This window comes from Ovis canadensis, chromosome 8, assembly GCF_042477335.2.
Source record: "Ovis canadensis isolate MfBH-ARS-UI-01 breed Bighorn chromosome 8, ARS-UI_OviCan_v2, whole genome shotgun sequence".
NCBI classification, from domain to species: Eukaryota; Metazoa; Chordata; class Mammalia; order Artiodactyla; family Bovidae; genus Ovis; species Ovis canadensis.
The window spans coordinates 87,276,494-87,293,803 of record NC_091252.1 but is presented as its reverse complement, the minus strand read 5'-3'; the positions used below and the strand labels follow the sequence as shown (position 1 = coordinate 87,293,803).

General features: G+C 41.8%; 1 protein-coding gene across 1 annotated transcript in view; it reads right to left on the bottom strand.

Annotated features, from left to right (window-relative positions):
- Positions 1 to 17,310, bottom strand: part of MTHFD1L (methylenetetrahydrofolate dehydrogenase (NADP+ dependent) 1 like) — a 173,893-nt gene that overhangs the window by 106,669 nt on the left and 49,914 nt on the right. Inside the window, exons 13-17 of the mRNA XM_069599311.1 lie at positions 17,209 to 17,255; positions 12,814 to 12,921; positions 11,908 to 11,982; positions 9,854 to 9,956; positions 3,411 to 3,487 (exon numbers count right to left, since the gene is read on the bottom strand). Coding sequence (XP_069455412.1) covers positions 3,411 to 3,487; positions 9,854 to 9,956; positions 11,908 to 11,982; positions 12,814 to 12,921; positions 17,209 to 17,255 — 410 coding nt within the window. The remainder of the gene's footprint in view (positions 1 to 3,410; positions 3,488 to 9,853; positions 9,957 to 11,907; positions 11,983 to 12,813; positions 12,922 to 17,208; positions 17,256 to 17,310) is intronic.

Below are 17,310 nucleotides of genomic sequence, written 5' to 3'. Positions count from 1 at the left end.
GGTCTGATGGATGCAGATCTCCACCGCTGAACTGTAGTGCCACAAAGACAGGGACCATTTGGGGAGGGTTTGTTCCTGAGTCCCCAGCTTGGGGCACTGAGTGTGAAATGAAGCAGAATTCAATGTGTTGGCAAAATAAAGAGAGTTGGCCCACTACCCTCTCTGTCACTTCTGTGTGTCGAGGGGGCTGCATGTGTTTGCTCCATTAAGACATGAGCAGCAAACTGTGAAAGAAGATGGTCTGAAGCCAGTTTTGTAGCTTGGCACAGCAGTGAGGAGGCCCCCAACTTATGTTCTCCACGCCCACTCCCCAGTCACGAGGTGATGTGGAATCCATTCTGAGCTGTCCACCTCAAATGGTGAACCGTTCAGCCACAAACGTGGAGAGTGGTCAATTTCTGAGAAATGCTCCTGGGCCTTCCTATTCCCTCCCCTGGCTCTGATTCCACCCTGGACACAATCCAACAAGAACACAAGGAATGATCGCCCTCTTCCTCCTCCTAATTCAGCCACTGGACAAAACCACTTCATTACCCTCCGTCCCCAGGGGCGTGGGAGCCAGACAAGTTCAGTCTTACATAGAAAATAGCTGCACCCTGGCAGGATCACCGTAGGAGATATTTTATTGTCCATTTCGGTCACCAACAGAAGAGGAAATGAAGGAAAGAAGGAGCTTTCTGGCTACTTCCTGGTTGAGACTTCAGTAGTCATTGATTTAGCAAAAACATATTACCTGAGAGTCAAATGGATCTATATTCAATTATTACATTCTCAATATAAGCCATTCCAAACATAAGTGGTTTTTCATTGTATGAAATTTAGGATTTTCTATACCTCCATTCTATTAAAAACAGTGCATATGAAAAAAAGACTGAAAATAATGAGACTTTCTGTACAAAAACCAAGGTTCAAAATATCCTTAAAATATGAACTGTGTAAGTAATAAGTGGAATATATAACACTCCTATAGGTTCTTCAATTGTAATTGTTACAATTTCAGAATTTTGTATCTCAAGCACAATCAAAAACGAAGCAAGAATCAATATGAGAATAATTACTCATTTTATGCCCAAATAGTGTAGCTATTAGAGGGCTACCTGTTTCTGTTTTGCAAATAAAATATTTCCAAATCACATTAAGGTATAAATGAGATATCCTTATTGCGTATCACATGTTTACACAAAAGGCAAAAAGCCATGTTGGCAAGGATGTGAATTGACATAGCTTTCCTGGAATGTGATGGGGAAATGCACACCAACATTTAAATCTGTATCCTCTGATTCTGCAGTTATGGATCTGGAAATTTGTCATAAGGATATCGTCAGGCAGGATTACACAAAAATGTGTGTATGTTGTTGTTCAGTCACTAAGTCACGTCTGACTCTTTACGACCCCATGGATTGCAGCCCAGCAGGCTTCCCGTCCCTCACTGTCTCCTGGAGTTTGCTCAGATTCAAGTCCATTGACTCAGTGATGCTATCTAAACATCTCATCCTGTCGCCCCCCTTCTCCTCTAGCCAAAATCAAGGTCTTTTCCAATGAGTCAACTCTTCACATCAGGTGGCCAAAGTATTGGAGCATCAGCTTCAGAATCATTCCTTCCAGGGAATATACCCTTAGTACTTACTAACAATAGATCTGATCTTAATGGAAGAAGTGCAGTAAGTACAATACACAAAGTAACCTACAAAACAAGGGGCTGTCAAACAACATCCTCAAGATCCTGGCCTTAATGATATTATGTTGTACAAGAGATGACACAACAGTACTAGATATAATGGTCATCTTAATTAAATTCACCCATTCCTGTCCATTTTAGTTAACTGATTCCTAAGATGTCAATGTTCACTCTTGCCATCTCCTCCTTGACCACTTTCAATTTACCTTGATTCATGGACCTAACATTCCAGGTTCCTATACAGTATTGTTCTTTACAACACCAGGCTTTACTTTCACCACCAGACATATCCACAACTGAGTGTTGTTTCCACTTTGGCCCAGCCACTTCATTCTTTCGGGAGCTATTCGTAATTGCCTTCTGCTCTTCTCTAGTAGCATACTGGACCCCTTTCGACCTGTGGGGCTCATCTTCCAGTGTCATATCTCTTCGCTTTTTTCGTACTGTTTATGGGGTTCTCATGGCAAGAATATTGGAGTGGTTTGCCATTCCCCTCTCCAAGGGACCACGTTTTATCAGAACTCTTCACTATGACCTATCCATCTTGGGTGGCCCTGCATGGCATGGCTCATAGTTTTACTGTTACGCAAGTCCCTTCACCACGATCCATGAAGGGGTCATGTATTTTATGTTGGGATAAAATAAATAAGCTGTAACATACGTGTACATGTATGTTACAGCTTATTTATTTTAGCCCAACACCCCAAGTTACACTAACAGTGAACTGGTTGAATCCAGTTATGGCACATCTACAAAATGTGATGTTATATAGCCATTAAAAAATGATGACCTAGATCTACCTTTATTGACATAAAAATATGTTTCAAGGTTAAAATAGCTTAAGGTTAAAAAAAATCAGTTAAAGTTCTTAAATATAATCCTTTATAATTTAAAAATATGTGTGCATAAAGCAATATAGAATACAATCTTGGACAAGTTACCTAATACAATATGCCAACTTTTCTCATCTGCAAACTACACTTACAAACTAAATGTGCTCATCATGCATGTAACGGGCTTACCAATCCAAGGCACCAAGTGAGCATCAGATCACAGCCATTGTTTATCCTGCATCTCTCTAGTGCCAAGATACAGTACAAAAATAAGCACAGAAAATGTGCAACATAATGGAAAAGCCACGAATCTAAAGCTATCTTAAGGTATAAAGTTTACTACAAAAAATAATAATTTAGAGGCCTGCTGTGCCTGGATGAAAAATCATGGAATGGATTTATATTCCCTAAGCACCGTTGCTTCACACCAGAGTCCTATTAAAATGAGGATGAGCATTGTAATTTATCTTCCCCATTTTCTGGGTTTGGATAATAGGACATTATTCTTAACGACTTCTCAGGCTATTAAGCCAAATAACTGGGTGTTTGTTCTTTGGTTTATGAAACATGAATAATACGTCTGAGACTTCCATTTTTCAGTTGTTATGCAACTAACTCGGTAGGCTGACAGTAAAACATGTTAGAAAGTATATTCAAGGGACACCCTGAATGGCTTCTAGTAGAAATACAACTAAAATCACACAGGAAAAGGGTGGTAAGATAATATTCAAGAGCTTCCACCTCCTGATCCTTTCCCAGTCTTGCTGAGGGACTGGAAACATGTGGGGGGACCCACTGGCCCCTGCAGGTGCAGGAATGAGAAGAGAAATGCAGAGAACCAGCTCCGGAGCAGGGAAAATGCAAGAGCAGAGCCGTACATAGAGAAAGCGCTACCTTACCTGCCGGGAACAGCCCTTCTCTGTACTCGCCTGCCCGATGGTTATTTTCCGTAGAAATCGGTCATTGGTATCCACAACTGAAAGAGAAGAGAATAGAGGATAAACAAGTAGGAACTGGCTGCCCAGTGTGTATCTGGAGCGGTTCTGGATGCTGGGGAGGTAGTAAAGAGCAAGAAACATGGTATGACTTCTTAAGCAGAGGATCCTGTGGGAGGACACAGAAAGGGCTCAAAGAAACTAGCGGTCTCCCAGCTTAAGCAAATAAAGGAGGGGAAAAGAGAGCCTGTGTTGGGGCAGGGGTCAGGGTGGCGTGCCATTTTTACCAGGCAGTAAGGGAAAGCATTTCTGAAGCAGTGTCCTTTTCTTTTTCCACAATGAAGCACGAGGCCAAGGAAGAAGACAATTAAGTCCCTCTAATGGTGAACACTACATGACCATATGACCCACCACTTCCAACAGAACTGGAAGCAAGTATTGCACACCCATGATCATAGCAGCATTTATTCACAACAGCCAAGAAGTATCCACTGACAGATGAGTGAATAAGCCAATTTTATCCACTAAAGCATTTGATCCAGTTTTCTCCACTCATACCATGCGGTACAGATGGACAATGGAACGCCACACAGCCATAAAATAAGTGAATATTTGATACCTCATGCTACAACATGGATGAACAGGGAAAGTACATGCAAAATGAAATAAACCGGATACAGTATGATTCCACCTGTGCGGGTCTCTTAGAACAGGCAAATTGTTTATAGAGACAGAACAGAATGGTGATCAACAGGGGCTGAAGGGAGGTGGGGAGTTACTGTTTAGGAAATGAGTTTTTGTTGAGGATGATAAAAAGATTTTGGGTATAGTTAGTGTTGTTGGTATAACTATATATTGTGCGCTTAATGCCATGAATACCACACTTATGAGTAATTAAAACGATAGTTTTACATTTTACCACCAGGAAAAAAAAAAAAACACCTCTAAAATAAATCAAGTAGAATTTAGGGGGAGAAGTCAATGATGGTGACAGTAGGTATCAATTCTCTTTACACTTTTCACTGGCTTGTCTGAATGGCACTGGTTCACACTTTGTTTTGTGAAAACCAAATGTACAATGCCAGGAATCAAAGACAGAAGGACACAGACTTTACTAATAATTCATATGGCATCAAATAGCAGGCGGCCCACACTGACAACTTAGATCCAACTTACTAAATGTTTAATACGGCGCTGACAAAAATGGTGATGGGAATCGCATATCTGGGGACTAATATCATCTGTGGGATAAACAACGTGAACGTTTCCTTTCATACACAAAGCACGAGCCGACCTGCTCACCTCGTCTGCCTCCATTGTTCCCAGACTTGTTACGTGTCGGCTCTTTCTCTATATACAATCCTCCTCTCTCTCACACATTGATGCATACACACTCATTACCACAGACCCATAAGGACATCCAAGCAACACTCACCAAGCACAAGGAAATCTCTCTATGACTTTAAGGCACAGAGCCCTATACTCAGAAAGGAATGCCTCTCCATATCACCACTAGCTAGCACGTATTCCCAAGACCAATGCTGCAGAATCATATAAAGTAAAAGGATTTCCTACTCTCATGCGAAGCATACACAACGTGATCTTTTTTATTGGAAATTCAGCTGGATTTATTTAGCAAAGAGAACACAAATAACCCAAGAAAAGAAAAGAAACAGAAAAAAAAAAAGTTAACATGATCAGCTATAATCAGTGGGAATCAGAACCCCGTGTGTTTGGCATGGCCCTAGTAGAGCAGGACGTCTCACGGTCCATCAAGCTTTTGATGTCCGTGGAAAGACACAAGTGAAATGACAGTGATACATAAGCCAAGAAATGTGAAGATTAAGTTCTGATACACAAGAAAAATGCATACTAGACAGTAACGCTTTGTTGTTCAGTCGCTAAGTCAAGTGTGTCCGACTCTTTTTGCAACGCCATGGACTGTAGCCCACCAGGCTCCTCTGTCCATGGGATTTCCTAGACAAGAATACTACAGTGGGTTGCCATCTCTTTCTTCAAGAGATCCTCCCAAACCAGGGACTGAACCCATATCCCCTGCTTGGCAGGTGCATTCTTTACTACTGAGCCATCTGGAAAGCAGAAAGTAACACTAGTAATACAGAATTCCTTGACTCTCAGTGATAGAGTTAAAGATAGAGTGAGAAACATATTTATTCATTTCAGAGATTTTTACTTAGGGTCAATTTTGTGACAGATCCTGTGCCATCTGTACAGCGATACAAAGACGAACAAGACATCATTCTCTGATGGAAGGCACTCGCTGGCCAAAGGGAGAGATGGAGAGTGCAGGTAGGTGTGGAGAAGGTGAAGAGCTCCCGCAGAGAGAAGAGATCTGTCTTTTCACTCTTTGCCCTAGATGGTCCCTGTAGGACTACACTGCTGTGTCCTGAGGCTCATTAACAACCAGCTATGGTTCAGGCACTGGGTGGTACAAGGTAGGACATCAGGGGTGGGCCCATTATTTTGGATTCAGCAGAATAATGGTACTGATTCCCTGCAAAGCTGCAGGGCAGTGCTGGCAACCAGTAACTGGATATCAGTTTCCTGGAGATCGAGGCTTTGGGTCCTTTGCCTAACAGCCCTTGAGCCCCTGGAGGACCGAATGCTCAGAAAGGCAGGGATTCACATCCCAGGGAACAATAAAATGACCCAATGTCCACTGTCTCTCCTGCTTACATCATGTGTTTCTGTAATAATTTATCAGCTCCCAGTTCCTCCCTGTCACCAGGCATTAGGAGGCCTTCAAGCTTCTGATAGGAAGCATAGGATAAAACCACCAGGAGTCACATTCCTTACACAGGATGAAAGGAAAGAAGTGACCACTAAATGGGCAACATCCATATGGTGTGAGAGGAGGTTCTTAGTCCCACGTGGTCCCTGAATGTCTCCTTTCTAGTTATCAAATTATAAAAGCATCTAATCTCATCATAAAGGTTATACTCTTTTAAGCTCTAAGTCCAACTATTAAATGACCTCAATCTAATGGAAGAGTCCTTTTTCTTATATTAATTCATGGGAGGAAGCGCCAAACTAGCTGTCAAATGTCATTCTGAACTCCTCGGACCCAGGTGGCAATGATGTTTTTGTGACTTTAGTGCCCTAAACAATAATGCAATTCTAACATTTATTAGGACTAATTTTTTAATGTCATTTCCATGGAAAATGGTTCACAACCACAGTACACGTCAGTGTTTTCATGCTTCTCAGAGAGAGAACAAGAACGCAGCCCTGTTTCTGATGGCTTCCTCTGCTGTAGCCACAACGCAGGTGTGGAAGACTGTCCCTTCTTTTTAGCATGCCCTCGTGCCCGGTTTCAAATACACTGATTTCCACCTGCATAATTTTTCATTTATAAGTACACCTCCAAATATGTTTTAGGAATAAAACGAATTCACAAATACCTTGAAAAAGTTGACTATGCCTTTTGAATACAATGGTGTTGGAATAAATAATCCTTCCAGTAGATTCCCAATAAAATGCTAAACATATTCATGCCAGGAATTAAAAATGATGATGGTGGGATTTCCTTGGCAGTCCAGTGGTTAAGGCTGTGCAGTTCCACTGCAGGGAGTGTGGGTTCAAACCCTGGTTGGGGAACTAAGATCCCGTATGCCCCACGGAACAGCCAAAAAGATAAATAAATGAACTAAAAATGATGTTGGTCTGTTCAGTAATAGATACATGTTTAAGGAGGTTGTAGTTCATTCACAGAAGACTTCTGGAACCATTTAAAATGACCAAACAGTCACTAACAAAATAGAACATGATATAAATGATATCTTATTATGATATAAATGAAACTAGTAGGATACAAATTCTATAGCTCTGCTGCAGCTGCTGCTGCTAAGTTGCCTCAGTTGTGTCCGACTCTGTGCGACCCCAGAGACGGCAGCCCACCAGGCTCCCTCGTCCCTGGGATTCTCCAGGCAAGAACACTGGAGTGGGTTGCCATTTCCTTCTCCAATGCATGAAAGTGAAAAGTCAAAGTGAAGTCACTCAGTCGTGTCCGACTCTTTGCGACCCCATGGACTGCAGCCTACCAGGCTCCTCCGTCCATGGGTGTGTCCAACTCTTTGCCAGCCTACGCACTCTGTAGGCGCCTCTGTCCATTCTCCAGGCAAGAATACTGGAGTGGATTGCCATTTCCTTCTCCAGGGATCAAACCTGGGTCTCCTGCATTGCAGGCAGATTATTTACACTGGAGTGGGTTGCCATTCTAATTATACACAAAACGTTGGTGCACAGAAAAACCATGAATAGTAGTTTTATTTGCACAGTAAGACGTTTCTGATTTTTTTAGACAGTACTAAAATCTGCATAATGTTACTACTTTGGTAATTTAAAAAAACATTTAGAAGTTTCTGAAGAGATTTTACTCTCTGTTAGGAGTTGGGAGACACAGACACACAGAAAAAGTACCTCATACAGCTATTACCATAATGACCATCTGGATGGTGCTTCAGGGTTTGGAAAGTACTCTCATGTCCCACTAGAGCCGCCCAAGGGAAAGGGTGCTATTATGACTCATTTACAGATGAGGAAAGCGAGTAATTCAGTTGTCCAGAGTTACACGGCTCATAAACGACAGAGTCAGGACGGGTTCTCTCGTCTTTGTTTTTCCATCTCGCTAAATTTGTAGTGAACAGGTTGAATGGATTCCCGGGAGTTGAGCTTCATGCAGGTGGGGTGGTCCTGAGCTGTGTCTGGGAAGGCAAGATGGGAGATGGGGTGGGATGGGCCAGCGGAGGGCGGGGCAGAGGGAAGAGGCAAACAGGAAGCAAAGGTGTGTATGGAGGTGGCCACATGGCAGAGTCTCCTGAAGGCCAGGCCATGGGGTGGACCACCAACCACCCAGGATGGAGGCTCTCAGAAAGGTGGTGATGGGACATCTCACCCTCTACTATGAAATCACTGAGTTGTGGGGCAGAGGTGGGGGCACGGCCGGGGGTAGGAAATGGAAGTAAGAAAATCTATTAAAAGGTAACTGCAATAAATCAGGCATCTACTCATAATTAAAAAGAAAATGTGACATACAGCAAATTCCCGCTGGCTATCTATTTTACATATGGTAATATAAGTTTCCATGTTACTCTCTCCATACATCTCACCCTCTCCTGCTATGTGTCTTTGGAAACTCAAACAGGGGCTCTGTATCACCCTAGAGGGGCGGGATGGGGGAGATTGGAGGGAGGTTCAAAAAGGACAGGAGACATGTATATCTATGTCTGATGCATGTTAAAGTCTGACAGAAAATAACAAAATTCTATAAAGCAATTATCCTTCAATTAAAGTGAAAGTGAAAAAGTGAAAGTGAAGTTGCTCAGTCGTGTCCGACTCTGTGACCCCATGGACTGTAGCCCACCAGGCTCCTCTGTCCATGGGATTCTCCAGGCAAGAATACTGGAGTGGGTTGCCATTTCCTTCTCCAGGGCATCTTCCCTACCCAAGGATCGAACCCAGGTCTCCTGTGTTGCAGGCAGATGCTTTACCCTCTGAGCCACCAGGGTGGCTCAATTAAAATATAAAGTAAAAAAAAAAAAAGTGTGTAGAAATGGAGAAAGTTGGTGAGAGGGGAGCTCTGAGAAGAACAACAAAGGAAGGATCAGGAATACACACTATCTGACTCTTCTATAGGTTTTATCAAGTGCTGCGTACCACATGCCTGGAAGCATATATTACCAACTCCATTTCCATTTGCCAGAACAGGCATGTGCTTTGCTCAGGGTCACGCAGTTAAGTTAGTGGCGGGGGAGACATCCCCTTAAGGCTCCTGACTCCACATTTGGTGCCTTCCTGCCCACCCCACCCACATCCCACCCTTGCAGACAGCAGGGTGGGGTGGGGGTGGCAGTGGAGAGGGGATGTCACAGCAAAGAGGGAAACAGGGAGGCTAGGGCTGGAAGTCCCTTCATGCCGCATTTCAAGTGTTAGAGAGGATTCTCATCAGTGGCTGGAAGCATTATACTCAGAGAAAAAAATTCCTCACTGAAAACAGAAATTTCTGAGAGGCTCAGACCTGGTTGGTAAGGGAAGAGAAAGGAAGAAATTAAAATTAGGGTCCCTGGTCGAGAGGCAGTGGGAGCCACAGACGGTCCTCCCACTAACAGAAGACAAGAGTCCAGAGAAGAGACAGGAAGAAAGTACTTTTCCTGGGAAACCTGGTAGAGGCGGGGTGATTGGGATGAGCTAAGGGCACAGATATTTCTCCCAACTAGGAGGCGAGGATGAGAAAGGCTGGTAAAACAACAGTGACTGAGTTAATGGAGTGATTGCGCAATGCAAGCTGGGAAGACAGTGGAAGAAATACAATCATGCGTTTGTGAAATCAACTGAGGGGCACCCGCTGGAGGACGTGTCACCCTCCCCATCCGGCCACCAGCACCCACCTCTCTGCCACGTGATGGTGGAGGGGTCGATGTCAAGACGGGCAAATTTCCTCATTTCCTCTTCCGTCAGTGCGCTCGGATCAGTCTTATTTATTCCCAGTCTCTAGTGGTTAAGAAGAACAAAATTCGATGGGTTTTAGAAGGAAGAGAAAGCAAGATGTAATCAAATTGTCTCTACTTTTACTTCCTCCATAACTAGGACAACCTTTTTAAAAACTAAGCTGAACTTCAAGTAAATTGCAGGTTGAAAGTGAAAGTGAAGTTGCTCAGTCTTGTCCAAATCTTTGTGACCCCATGGACTGTAGCCTACCAGGCTCCTCTGTCCATGGGATTCTCCAGGCAAGAATACTGGAGTGGGTTGCCATTTCCTTCTCCAGGGGATCTTCCCAACCCAGGGATTGAACCTGGCAGACGCTTTAACCTCCGAGCTACCATGGAAGCCAGTAAATTGCAGGTTAGGCCAACTCATAAATAAATGTCGGAATCCAAACACGCCCTAAATGGAAGACACGGATATTTGTAATTGTTATTGTTGTTTAGTCGCTCAGTCATGTCCTAGTCTTTGTGACCCCGTGGACTGCAGCACGCCAGGCTTCCCTGTCCTTCTCCATCTCCTGGAGATTGCTCAAACTCTTAAGAGGTGACAGTGCAGGTGACAACATACAAAGAACAAGTGTTGCCCGTTGTGACCTCAGGTTACGTGGTCACCTCATGCTGTGCTCAGAAGGGGCGTAAACTGTCCATCTAATTAATGCTTGGGTCCATTAATTCTTCTTTTCTGATACAAATCCCCCAAATTTAAGTTTTATGTCTATGTTTTCAAGTTATTTCTATTTCCATAGAAAACTTTAAATGCATTTCTTTCTACAAAGGAAACACTTTAAGAAAGTGCTTTTTGATAGTGTATAAGAGTCTGCCACATGCCAGCCACCCTGGTTAAGTTAAGAAGAAATACTTGGAGCTCAGTCCTGACTGCGGAATTTAATCTCTAACCAGAAGGAAAGAACCTGAGTAGACTGGTTCCAGGCTGAAGAACATTTTGACTTCCGCTTAAGGGACACAGTCTAAGACTGCCTGTCTTTCTATTATTTATTGTGATAAGCCTTTCTTAGGGCTGCCCTGGTGGCTCAGTGCTAAGAACGTGCCTGCCAATACAGAGATGCAGGTTTGATCCCTGGGTCAGGAAGATCCCCTGGAGAAGCAAATGAAAACTCACTCAAGTATTCTTGCCTGGGAAATCCCACTGGACAGAGCAGCCTGGTGGGCTACAGTCTATGGGTTTGCAAAGAGTCTGACACGATTTAGCGATTAGACAACCACAAAGTATAAGAAAAGAATGTAGGAAACAGAAACTCTATAAATGTTGGAGGTGCTGAGGATAGCATATTGTGTATTCTCAAGAAATTGAACTTGGTTTAGTAAGAAGCTAGGGGATAAATTTTTAAAACCAATTCCACCAATTAATGGTTGTAAATTAAAGTTATTTTTTCATTTCTGAAAAAAAGCAAGGGGAAAATTCATGTGATTCGTAGAATGTTAAGTAGCAAATAGAAGCAAGTAGAAAATGGCAAAATGGATAAGAATTAAGAGCACATCCACAAATACAATCTTAGTATCTTCCTGCAATAAAAACTGAAATAGATGAATTTTCAAAGGCTTCCCTAGAAAGTTAAAACATGTTATAGAAAAGACTCTTAGCCATCCTCATTTGTTGGTTGACAAGAGTTCTCAGCAAAGTGGTCCTCTCATTTTATAGATGAAGAAGCTGACATCTACAAGCGAGAAATAATTTGTTCACCAGCTTTTTGGTGCAGGATCCAGGCCTCAGGCATCTAGCTCCATGCAATCTCTGCTACACTGTTCTGGCTTTTTAAGAGAGATATATATACATAACCTATTATTTATATATATATATATAATCTATTATATATATATACACATATATATATAAGGTATCTGAAAACCAAAACTCAAATCGAGTTCAAGATTTCTGGTTTCAATTTTTTTATTTGTTTCCAGGGTATTTTTTTGTGAACCATTCACTGGAAACTTACTTTCAGTCGAGCAAGTTGAATTTTTGAAAATTCTCGAACACCATTCACTGACGGAACCAGTCGATTATACAGGGCCTAAAAACACAAAACAAAAACAAAACTCACACAAGTTTAAGGGCCAACCATGAATGTGGACAATTTATAGAATATGACAAAGTTCATTACATTTATAACCAAAATGTTTGGATTAGAGACCCTATTAAAATTCTTGGCTAATGTAAACAATTTAGACTTAAGTTTTGTCATTTTACTAAATCTAAACTAGATCTGAAATAATGCACATTGTAAAGAGCTTGCATGAAAATATTTCTTGATCTACAGCCTTTTAACTATCAAATTAAAATTTATCTCTGTAGCTGCCTTCAACTTCAAGAACTCACTAGGGAGTGGGTTTAATTGAAGGATCAGGACTTTTGAGAAATATGCCCCAAATTCCCACTTTTATCCACATCCTATGTCTATGAGGAACTAGCATCTATAAGGAATTAGCATCTGGTACTGTGTCCCCTGTGTGAGCTACATCTCAGACTGTACACCCTAATCCAAAAAGGAGGTCTGACATGTTTAACAGGGCATTGAGGCTAGCTGCCTCTAACATGGGAATCTTAAAAAGAATCCAATTCCCTTAGTACAGACCAGAGATTATACCTATGGGCAAAACGAAAAGAATTTGGCTTAAAAAGTATAACTGGTAGAATTCTCCCATTAACTTGGCAGTGGTCAGAAATTCATTTGAGAATCTGACTGAAGGAGATTCTCTCCTTGAGAAGGACGGACACATAAATTCACAAAATTTTGAATAGGATTTCAGATGACTTGGAGACTCCAAAAGTTTTTCCATGAACGCCTTAATCTGGAACTCCCAGGGTAAGATGCCCAAAATGGCCAGTAAGGGGCCTGTCTCACCTTATCTGTTTGAGTGTTTTCATGCAAAATCCTTGCGTCGATAGCGGCAGCCAGCAAATTATTGGCAGCGGTAATGGCGTGGATGTCCCCAGTAAGATGAAGGTTGAACTAGAAAATGAAATGAAAACATCTAACTTGCTTCCAACTACCATCCACAGTATTGAAGGGCTTTCTGAATAAACAAAATAATATGCGAATTACACACCCCTACAATGGTTAGGTATGTTTTACAAAGCCTAAAGCAGAAAAACTAATGTCGGGATTTTCCACTTGACAACAAAGAACAGACTTTCTATTGGAAATCTTTCCTTTTTCAGGTTAAGAGGGGAACAATTCTGGTGGAGTTAATGATTGGTTTCCTTATTTTGGTTTTCTTTTTTCACGTACTTTTATGTACTGTTTTATAATTAGGAAAATAGTATCATATCAAATGTACTTGGCAATATGGCAGGGAAGAAAACACACAGTATAAACAGAAAAATACGAAATGAGACAGCCAAAGAAAGAGAAAAAAACGTATCACCGTCGTAACTTCGTATTTCTGTTATTTTTCTTCTAATCTTAGGTGCACACATGATTACATGTAGAATCAGCATATTTGTAATTTGTTAACTTCTTTCTTTAAAAACATATTGTAGAGATCAATATCAAAAGGTATTTGAAAACAACCCACATATTTTCAAGTGTAATGTGACATTTACGAAGAGAAATTTTTGACTTAGCCATTGAAACCTTCAATAAAGTCAGAAAACTGAAAAAATACAGGGGGTGATAGAAGAGAACAAAGCTTTTAAATGAGAAATTAGTATCAAAATGAGAAATTGATATCAAAGATACTTTTAAAATCCCATGTATTTGGAAATTAAATGTCCACTATTAAATAATGGGTGTATCTAAGAAGCCATAACAAGGAAAATGAGAAAATATTTGTCACAGTAGAAAAATGAAAAGAAAATTTATCAAAATTTGTTGCATGCAGCTATTTTGGGGGCTCCAAAATCACTGCAGATGGTGACTGCAGCCATGAAATTAAAAGACGCTTACTCCTTGGAAGGAAGGAAAGTTATGACCAACCTAGATAGCATATTCAAAAGCAGAGACATTACTTTGCCAACAAAGGTCCATCTAGTCAAGGCTATGGTTTTTCCAGTGGTCATGTATGGATGCAAGAGTTGGACTGTGAAGAAAGCTGAGCGCCTAAGAATTGATGCTTTTGAACTGTGGTGTTGGAGAAGACTCTTGAAAGTCCCTTGGACTGCAAGGAGATCCAACCAGTCCATTCTGAAGGAGATCAACCTTGGGATATCTTTGGAAGGAATGATGCTAAAGCTGAAACTCCAGTACTTTGGCCACCTCATGGGAAGAACTGACTCATTGGAAAAGACTCTGATGCTGGGAGGGATTGGGGGCAGGAGGAGAAGGGGATGACAGAGGATGAGATGGCTGGATGGCATAACTGACTCGATGGACTTGCATTTAAGTGAACTCCGGGAGTTGGTGATGGACAGGGAGGCCTGGCGTGCTGCGATTCGTGGGGTCGCAAAGAGTCGGACACGACTGAGCGACTGAACCAAACTGAACTGATAGCTGCTCAATGCAATTAAATATGATCTGGAATCTTGAATGAGGTATGAAAATAAATAATGGACATCAGCATTAAATTTTGTGAAATTTGAACAAAATCTGTACTTTAGTTAATAATACTGCATCACATGTTAATTCCCTGATTATTTCTTTTTACAACACAGTATCTCTTTATGTTGATAAGAGAACCTTTGTATGATTTCAATACCTTCACACCATGAAATTTTTGCACCTGCTGTTATGTCCCTGGATATGTTCCAGTAACTCCTAGTTTACAGTCTATGGAACTTAAATAAAATTTGTATCCTACTGTTGTGTGAAAATTGTATAAATCTTAATTACATTGAACTGGTTTATAGCTTTTCAGGTCTAGTATATCCATCTACTTCTCTGTATATTCATTCTATTAATTTTTGAGAGTTTGATATTAAAACTCCAACTAAAAACCTTAATTTATCTACTTAAAAAATAACTGTACTATATTGTAGAACTATATGTAACTTTGTTCAAGTATGTAATATTTTCCAAGTCTGTAATATTTTCCAAGTCTCCTGTAAATGCACTATCATATTTTCAGAATTTAAAAAATAAAGACGCAAAGAAAAAAGCATTGTGTAATCATCTTGTTTATGTATGGCTACTGTTCACAGGGGCTGTAGAGTCATGCATATATAACAAAATTTTTTATTTAAGTTGCTTCCAGATTTTCACTTTTGTAAAGCAGCAATCATTTGAAAACACATACAAGTAGCTTTCGAAAAAAGAAATTAATTTCTGAACAAGTAATACAGGTACTCTAGCAGGCACTCTGCTCAGAGCTGAGGATGGATAGACGGAGAAGACACTGGAGGTCCTTGAATTCAAGAACAAACTACCGGTGTTTCATCGACTCAGCTGTCATAAGATAGCCCTAACTATCTTACACCTCCATTGGCATAGGCACATGACAGAGAACACCGAGGCTATTTCCACCCTTGACAGCAAAATCCTCAGCTGCTCGCCAGGCCACATTCCTTACACTGCACCCCCAACCTGGCCCCAGCTCTGACGATGCCCGGCTTGTGAATATTACTCATGCCCCTGCAGATGTGGGGCCCAGGGCTCTTCTTCTCTGCAAAACCTCGGACTATTCGTTCTCATTCCCACCCTCGACATTTAGAGACCAGCCAAAATTTCCCTCCAGTTTCCACGGTGCTGATGTCTCCATGGGTTAAAACAAACAAACAAAAAAAACCAACTATTCCTTCAACAAAAGGCTTTCCAAGTGGTTTGGTGGTAAAGAAACCACCTGCCCATGTAAGAGATGAAGGAGATATGAGTTTGATTCCTGGGTTGGGAAGATCCCTGGAGGAAGAAATGGCAACCCCCTTTGGTATTTTTGCCTGGGAAACCCCATCGACAGAGGAGCCTGGTGGGCTATAGTCCATGGGGTTACAAAGAGCTCGACACAGCTCAGTGACTAAGTACAGACAGACAGATTTTTGTCCTTCAGCAAAAACAACAAATACTCCTTAGTGCTGGGCATGCTGCTAAGTGCTGAGGCCTGTGGGCTCCAACTCCCCATGGCTAGGGGACCACAGGGAAGTAAATGCAGAGAAGGAAGAGATGTGTCGGAGGGATGGAATAGAAGCGGGATGTGTGAGCTGGGCAGGGAGGGCAGGAAAGGAAGGGAAAAACCTTCCAGACTTGGAACCAAGAGACAGGAGAGCGGAAATCCAAGGAGCTTAACAGGGTGGAGAGAGAGAGTGTGGTGTGTGGGAAGTTGAGACGGCGGGTGGCTAGGGAACATAAGCATATGGGGACGGGCTATGCTGTGCTGGACAGTCAGTGGAGTCCCTGTTGAGACAAACACAGCAGGAAAGTAACCTGCTCAGACATGGGTTTAGGAAGGCTTCTTAGGACCTGACCCAAGAGGCTGATGCAAAGAGTGGAACTGATGGGACCTGGTCATGGGTTAGATCCAGGGGACCAGCAAGAGTTATGCAGGGTGTAAGAAAGTGATCTTGGAGAAAACAGAATCTACACCATTGCCACTTTTGGACCATTCTTCCTTGGAACTGTGGTCATCCCGCCATGGGAAATTGGTTTCAGGACTCCCGCAGATACCAAAAACCAGACCCGCAAAGTCCCTTATGTGCAATAGGGTATATTTGTATACAAACATACACACATCCTCCATTATAATCTAAATCATCACAAGACTACTTATCATAAATACCCAATACCAAGTAAATGTTATGGAAATAGCTGCCAGAGTACATTAAATTCAAGTTTTGCTTTTTGGAATTTCTGGACAAAATTTTTTTTTTCTATTTTCAAGCTGCAACTGTTAAAAACCATGGATGTGGAACCTGGGGATATAGACGGTTGGCTGGATTTGATTTTGCAGTCTCAATCCACAGAGGTGAAGAGTCCAGCCTTCCTGAATTCAGCAAAATAACAGATGGAGATATAGCCCTGCATCCTCTCACCCAGAACCCTGAGGTGGGTTTTGGGACTCAGAATTTTTTGGAATGCAGAAAAGTAGTGTGATGTACATAATCTATTTATAAAGCATTCCAAGCAAGGTCCCAGTCAGCATCCATGAATCAAAAACAGAAATATATGAATATTTACAACAAGCAGCAGAGACAAAATCCACAAGAAGCTCCGAACAGTAAATGTCAGGTTTTGCTCCAAAATGAGTCATGCAAACATTTCTGGTTTTCAAAGCCTTTATGACTTCGGGTTGGAGGATAAAGTAGTATGGGTGTATAAGGTTCCAGGAGGGAAAAACAGTGACATAAGACACATATCTCTTTGAAATCTTACCTCCTCCATAGGGATGACCTGGGCATATCCACCACCTGCGGCTCCTCCTAAACAACAGAGCAGGTAGCATTTGAGATGAGTTGCCAAGTACAGCTACACAGG